Here is a 7500-nt window from a genome sequence, read left to right as displayed (position 1 = left end):
CTGATGATTGCTCGTGAAACTCACTTGATTCATATTCTAAAAGTGTTGCTGAGTAGATTGGCACTAAATATCACGTTTAGTCTTGGACACATTTTTATGTACAGCCCTTATATGTGCCCTATGCAATCCAGCAGTCTTTCACCATTACGATATTAGATTCAAAGAATTACAAACCCTCAAAAACACAACTAATACATTGAGAGGATTAAATGTTTATTTCCTGAGATAAGTTAAATATAGTTTGTAGTTCCTTTATCCATATTTAGTAATTTTGAATGCTAGTTTAACGTGGGCGCTTTTATTTTGAAGAAATACCCAGTTCCATATACCGGAAGTAGGTGGGCGGAGTTCCACTAACGGAAGACCGATCATAACTGTTTGTTTCCTTGGCAGCCGGAGAAGTAGAGGAGGAGTTTGTCTGCCCGTGTGGATTCTGCCACATAATCAAAACATTGATAGCAAATTGAAAGAAATTTAAGGTAGGTGTATGACTGAATTGAAGAGTTTCCTCACTTGTATCCAATAATTACCTTTGTGCAAGCCAGCTAGGAACAGACTTAGATGACCAGATGCAGACGGTCGATCGGTACTACAGGGTCGATCAGCTAGTCGACTACTAGCAAGATAGCCACTTGCCAGCTGGTCTGGTTTGTGAGTCATTTTCTAACTCTTACTAAGTCAAAAGTTCCGAAATTAATCATTTTCAATAGACACCACACCATCTACCGGTAGACCCTCTTTAGAGTGCGTGCTTGGCTGCACATCAGACGTCCTAGACAAGTCCTTTTCTCAGCTCCTTTCCCCTTGCTCCCACTAATCTAACATCTAATCTCCTTGTAGTCTTTCACACATCCTGTCTTTTTAGATCAGGCCAGGGTAACGTTAGATCAGAGAGCAGGAGAGCATGCCACTGTGACTATGGACACTGAGATGCACCGCGCCCATGTCCCTTTGTGCCGCCCCACAAAACCACAGTGTGCCAACCTCACCAACTCATTAAATTTAATTGACCGTTACGTCTTTTGTTCATTTGTTGTTTGGTTGGTTGTTTGTGTTTTGTTTTCAGCCCCTTCCCTAACCATAACCTCCTGGGATAGGCCTTGTGGCCATGGCGAAAGACCCGTTAGCTGAAGCTGGCCTTCATTTCGATGAACTCAACAAGCTGCGGGTTCTGGAGCCTGAAGTGGGCCAGAAGACTACCGAGCTCAAGGAAGAGTGCAAAGACTTTGTTGACAGTAAGAAAAGTTAATAATACACAATGCAGACACGGACACACCAGCTTGTGTGATAAATGATGTAGGATTTGCACAATGTTTTTTAAGTTCCTTTGGGGTCTCTCCCCCCCCCCCCCTATTCTTTGAATATTTGAATATCCACATACTTTAGACAAATGTACTTTTTTTAAGTTGCTTTGGATAAAAGCGTCTGCTAAATGACTTGAAAATAAATTATTTTTGATTATTTTTGATTATTTTCACGTGATAGAAATAAATTGATTATTTTTGATTATTACCACGTGATACCATGTTTTCTTTAACAGAAATTGGCCAGTTTCAGAATATAGTTGGAGGTCTCATTGAGCTGGTGGATGAATTGGCAAAAGAGGCAGAAACTGAAAAGATGAAGGTAGGAAAAGAGGCAACAATGCTCCATATGAAGCAGCTAGCAAATTGTTGTGAAGCTCCAGTAGTCCATCTCTCAAAGCACACTTTTCAAGCTGTCAAGAGATCAAGTCTGGTGGACTTTGACATGTGGACGTCCAAGCATGCTTGTGTTTTTCTGTAGGAACAATCCCTTATCTGAGTTAACATGCTGTGCTCTCTCTCTGTCTCTCTCTGCCACTCAGGCTATAGGAGCCAGGAACCTGTTGAAGTCTGTGGCCAAGCAGAGGGAGGCACAGCAACAACAGCTACAGGCTCTTATAGCAGAGAAGAAGATGCAGCTAGAGAGGTAAGAGTGAGGACAGACACCAGAGGGCTCTGATAACATCAGACTGAATCCCAAATAGTTTCCTAGTCCCCACCCCCCCTGGGGCCTGGTCACTCCTGTGGGTCTGGGTGGATTGGACAGGTTGACATTGATGTCTGTTAAAACACTGGAGTTAATAACGTCTTGTTTATGATTCGTTGCAGATATCGCATAGAGTACGAAGCTCTCTCCAAAGTAGAAGCTGAGCAGAATGAGTTCATTGACCAGTTCATTCTGCAGAAGTAAGGGTTGTCACGAAGGCTGTGTGTGTGTGTGTGTGTGTGTGTGTGTGTGTGTGTGTGTGTGTGTGTGTGTGTGTGTGTGTGTGTGTGTGTGTGTGTGTGTGTGTGTGTGTGTGTGTGTGTGTGTGTTATGGCCATGTTGCCAGGGTGCCTGTCTATTGTTCTCTATGGGTGATACCCTCAATGGGAATCACTCAACTGAACACAATGACCTCTCTTTTACTCAAAAGCAATCCAAACTCTAAAAACAGACCAGTTTACCCCGATCACAAGCAGAGTCAGAAATAAATGTATTCCCTTTTTAAGCTTTAGTTAAACACCTTAGCAAGCTTTTCACCAGCAGGTGTCAAAATTGCCCCCCCCCCTCTTAGTGAGGCATTTCTATCATTAAGGTGTTGAGTGCTTGAATTTAATTAGAACCTAGGACTCTCATGCCTTCAACACGTCAGACAAGCAAAATGGGAAAGAAGCTATTTATATACAAAGGAATTTATTTATACTATTTATACTGAAGAATTACTCTGTATAGCTAGTTTTATTACCTTTTTCTATCAACAGAAAAACAGTACAGTATTTGCATGTTACTGTAAATAATTCCATGATTTTGAACATGTCAAATGTTGTTATTTCATTTAGCTGTGTGTTGTATGTAACCCTTACTGTTGTGTGTAAGCTTTATTTGTGTGTGTTTACATCAGAACAGAAATCTTGTTCTCATGTTTGAATTGTTTTAGCATTTATCTGGGACCACACCATATTCCATCGGTGGCTTATTGGAATTTCAGGCCAGTGTATAACCAAACAGTAAAGTACATTCAAAGTGAATTATAATCTTTACTGTTTGTTTGTGTGCTTATTTGCAGTATCTATTCAGCCATTGTAACAATCACATACTGTGTATTCACATTCTCACTGTTGATTTTGTCCATATTGAAGTTGAATGTTAGTAAGCAAACTTTGTTGACAAACTTTGTCTGAAGATGATATATATGCTCAATAAAAAGGATATTTGCCACTCTCTCTTTCCCACCTCTTGTTTTGGTGTCACTGTTCACTACTTCTTTTTTAAAGGTTATTTCTTTGAGTGGGGCAGTCCCACTCTTACATTTTTCATTTTATTGGATAGAGATAGTGAAGAAAGACAGCAAAGTAAGGAGGAGAGGGTATGTCAGCAGGGCTGGATTCTAACCCATGCCGACATGGGCATATGTGTAGGCCATGGTGCTAGACCCCTGGACCACCCCAGACCATGGTGCTAGACCCCTGGACCACCCCAGGCCACGGTGCTAGACCCCTGGACCACCCCAGGCCATGGTGCTAGACCGCTGGACCACCCCAGGCCATGGTGCTAGACCCCTGGACCACCCCAGGCCACGGTGCTAGACCCCTGGACCACCCCAGGCCATGGTGCTAGACCCCTGGACCACCCCAGACCAAGGTGCTAGACCCCTGGACCACCCCAGGCCATGGTGCTAGACCCCTGGACCACCCCAGGCCACGGTGCTAGACCCCTGGACCACCCCAGGCCGTGGTGCTAGACCCCTGGACCACCCCAGGCCATGGTGCTAGACCCCTGGACCACCCCAGGCCATGGTGCTAGACCGCTGGACCAGCCCAGACCATGGTGCTAGACCCCTGGACCACCCCAGGCCATGGTGCTAGATCCCTGGACCACCCCAGACCACAGTGCTAGACCACTGGACCACCCCAAGCCACAGTGCTAGACACCTGGACCACCCCAGGCCATGGTGCTAGACCATTGGACCACCCCAGATCACGGTGCTAGACTCCTGGACCACCCCAGGCCATGGTGCTAGACCCCTGGACCACCACAGGCCACAGTGCTAGACCCCTGGACCACCCCAGGCCACGGTGCTAGACCAATGGACCACCCCAGGCCACGGTGCTAGACCACTGGACCACCCTAGGCCAAGGTGCTAGACCCCTGGACCACCCCAGGCCACGGTGCTAGACCACTGGACCACCCCAGACCACTGGACCACCACTTCCAATCTGTACCAAGATGACTGTGATGCATGACTTAGCATTCATTTAAACTGATCTATTTGAGTTTAAATGAATGCTGGACATAACCACGCCATTTGCTTGATATAAATGTTTCAATTGACAATCAGAACAGACCAGATATTACAGCGTTTTTATTCATCTGCTGAACTGCATCAAGATTCCTACGGACGTAGCAGAAAGACAAACATGTAGTTGTATCAAGGACTAGATGTTGAACTGTGACGTACAGGTTCGTTGTTATACCTTACATAAAGTATACAATTAAACAAGTGACTGTAAAAATGGTATCGGTATAAATGATGAAAGATTGATAGTAGGGTCACAGAATGAGAATATGACGATTTGTGCTAATTGGATTCAGGGCAGGCTGTTGGAGGTAGATATCGGAGGACGAGCTTATTGTAATGCATGGAATGGAATGAGGGAAGGCATCAAACACACGCGTTTGATACCGTTACATGCATTACAATGAGCCTGTCCTCCAAGGGGGGCGTTCTACCCCCACCAGCCTCCCCCGCTCTTCCGTTCTGCCTCCCCTGCTTGGACGAGTGTCTCATCTGGTCTTCTTTGTCTTGGCGGAGCCACTCCCCCCGCGGGCGGCAGGTGAGTTGTAGGCGGAGCTGTAGAGCATGGTGAAGAGCAGCAGGAGGGGAACCAGGAGGTACGGAGCGTAGATGGACACCAGGGCGAGGCGTTCCCTCTGGGTCTGGGGGCCGGGGTGGGGCTCGGTGGGGAACGGGTAGAGGAGGATGTGGGCCAGGATGGGGACCAAGGTGGTAGCCACGTGGCTGGCGTACACGATAGCCGGTGTCCTAATCCACTTGCAGCCTCCTGTAGGATGTAGGACACAAGTCAGGGGAGGCCGGTGGAGGTAGAAGTCGGAGGACGGGATTATTGTAATGCATGGGATGGAATGAGGGATGTTGTCAGATGTTTTTGGTGTGTTTGACACCATTCCTCATTCTGTTCCATGCATTACAATGAGGCTGTCCTCCGATTTCTACCTCCACCAGCCTCCCCTGGGCACAGTACAGATTGATTCATTCAGTAATCGATGTCAGACCTATAATGCATAACATACTGTATATGAGAGGAACTGAGACAATTGTCAGAGGGCAGGCGTAATCTAGCTCACAACCTTTGAAGTTTAAATGCAATACTTTAAACAAATAACTGAGAATTTGTCAGTATAGTATTTCTGAACTATACTATTCTCTATTCTATAAAGTGTGTTGAGCATGGGGCATGGAGCCCCTAGCGGTCAGCCGTGGTTACTGCATTGCTGTGTTACTATACAAGCTAAATCAAAGGTCTCTTTACAACATGCATTCTGTAGGGCTGTCATCTTAACCAGAGTCTGACCTTTCAGAAAGGCATACGCAGCGATGGGGAAGAAAGGCGTTTGCACTAGCGCTTCACAGAAGATGAATGACTTGAACCAGGCAGGAGGATCCAACATCATGGGATCTTTGAATTCAGCTGCATACCATTTCAGAAGATCTTTGAGCTGTTAAAATGAATAAAAACCAATTACTGATGAACTATATTCATGATTAAGAGTGCCTTACAGTGATCAACACACAGCGCACACACACACACACACACACACTACTTCATCCTCTACCATCCAAATACTTACCACTTGAGGATACACCTGCGCAGGAAGCAGCGCTTGAAAATCAATAAAAAAAGTTATAGGAATGTGAGAGGCGAAATAAAAGAAAAATATTATCTCTAATATGCGAATACCCATGTTGCGTGAATTTAAATTCCGAATAATAACTACATTCACAGACTATCCCTGGTAGGCTACACACTTAACAGGGAGCCGAAAATGAAGCTATCTTTGTGGGTGGGCGGTGTCGTTGAAACACATGTCGTATGGTTCGATTCTATTGGCCCTGTTGCTTGGTTGATCGAGATTAGGGCGGTCTTGAATGTACTTTGCGCCCAATCCCAAATCGACCTCTAGCCCCTACGAATACCAAGCCTGTAGGAATTTGAAAGAACTGGACGGGTGTAAGCAAGATGGCGAGGATACTACCTGACCTGGCTAGTCAGAGGGCCAGATTGAGCGTACTTTATTACGGTCCTTGCTTGCGGGTAGCAGTAAAACGTCTGCTGCCCACTAAAGAAGAAGATGAGGAGCAAAAAGAAGAAGAGAACTGTGTTACATTTTCACAAAGTGATAGCTCTAAATCCTCTTGACAGTTGCTGTCTTTGCAAACAAAAATTTGAGGATAAAGGGTCAGCTTCGTAAGAAAAGCTATGACGGTTCAAGTGTTCTTTTGAGCCGGTTACCATGCAATGGCGTAACTGTGATACCAAATGAGGGGAAGTCAAACAAAATATGTTAAAAGTGTTTTCGTGAAATTAAACTGGTTTAGTAAGAGCCCTTGAAACGGCAACAGGAACCGGTGAAGTAATTTAGGATGTGACTAAATCAACTGGTGCTAGTACTGATTCGACACGATTGCAAACGGCTCGATGTGTAACACCGTGGATGTTGAAATGGCTAATAATAATGCACTCGAACTGTAAGATCGTGTGTGTGTGTGTGTGTGTGTGTGCGCGTGTGTGTGTGTGTGTGTGTGTGTGTGTGTGTGTGTGTGTGTGTGTGTGCGTGTGTGTGTGTGTGTAAGAGTCACATTGCGCAATTCCAAAGAATATATCCACTGTTAAGACGTTTTTTCCTGCGTCGGTGTGGTGTAGTGTTCCCCTTCTAATAATTGTGGTTTTATGGTGTCTAAGGCAAAACGTAATTGATGATGGCTACTGACATGTCACCATTGCATTCCAAGTGTTTTCAAGCATTTTAAGTAATATTTTAACATTAATGATTTCTTTCAGAGCATTTATTGATGTTTGTTAATTTAACACCCAAATTAATAAGAATTAAGATTCCAGATGCAATCAATACTTCATAGCAAGCATCAGGAACTTCTTACAGATGAATAAATGAAGAATATGCATATTTTGAATACATCATTATATTCATACAGCCTACTTACAGATCTAAAGTGCATGGAAATATCAAAATCACTTATAATGTTTACAAAAATGTGACGAACAAGGTTATCACACTATTGACAGTCATTACTGAAACAAAAATTGAGTAATATAACATTCATATTCATCGAATCATTAAAAAATCTAATTAGTCATCATGAAACTGCTTTCATAAGTGTAAGTCACTATCCTTGTTGTTTTCATTAGATTACTCTTAAAAACACACTTTCTGTCAGATCGGGACCACTGTCTG

At 44.3% G+C, this 7500-nt stretch overlaps 3 protein-coding genes across 4 annotated transcripts in view; 1 reads left to right on the top strand and 2 right to left on the bottom strand.

The window, feature by feature from the left end:
• Positions 1-392: 392 nt before the first annotated feature.
• Positions 393-3225, top strand: ift20 (intraflagellar transport 20 homolog (Chlamydomonas)). Of its 2 annotated transcripts, none has more exons than XM_083696438.1 (5): positions 393-479; positions 1067-1235; positions 1552-1626; positions 1847-1950; positions 2133-3225. In XM_083696438.1, exons 2-5 carry the CDS (start codon positions 1149-1151, stop codon positions 2212-2214), a joined length of 348 nt encoding a protein of 115 aa, XP_083552564.1. In that variant the 5' UTR covers positions 393-479; positions 1067-1148; the 3' UTR covers positions 2215-3225. The 2 variants fall into 2 exon arrangements, with proteins under 2 accessions (XP_083552564.1, XP_083552563.1); XM_083696437.1 differs by having other exon boundaries at positions 1541-1626.
• Positions 3226-4357: 1132 nt separating this feature from the next.
• On the bottom strand, positions 4358-6072 carry tmem97 (transmembrane protein 97). Its single transcript, XM_083695747.1, has 3 exons — positions 5878-6072; positions 5601-5745; positions 4358-5069 (listed from the first exon to the last, which is right to left on the bottom strand). The coding sequence occupies exons 1-3, from the start codon at positions 5989-5991 to the stop codon at positions 4792-4794; spliced, it is 537 nt and encodes a 178-aa protein (XP_083551873.1). The 5' UTR covers positions 5992-6072; the 3' UTR covers positions 4358-4791.
• A 947-nt stretch (positions 6073-7019) lies between these two features.
• Positions 7020-7500, bottom strand: part of LOC310822993 (fibroblast growth factor receptor homolog 1) — a 14375-nt gene continuing 13894 nt past the window's right edge. The window contains exon 12 of the mRNA XM_083695616.1: positions 7020-7500. This exon is cut by the window's right edge and continues 587 nt beyond it. The gene's annotated coding sequence lies outside the window, so the exon portion shown is untranslated.

Source organism: Argentina silus (genome assembly GCF_951799395.1).
Source record: "Argentina silus genome assembly, chromosome: X".
Classification (NCBI taxonomy): domain Eukaryota; kingdom Metazoa; phylum Chordata; class Actinopteri; order Argentiniformes; family Argentinidae; genus Argentina; species Argentina silus.
This window is presented reverse-complemented; position numbering and strand designations above follow the sequence as displayed.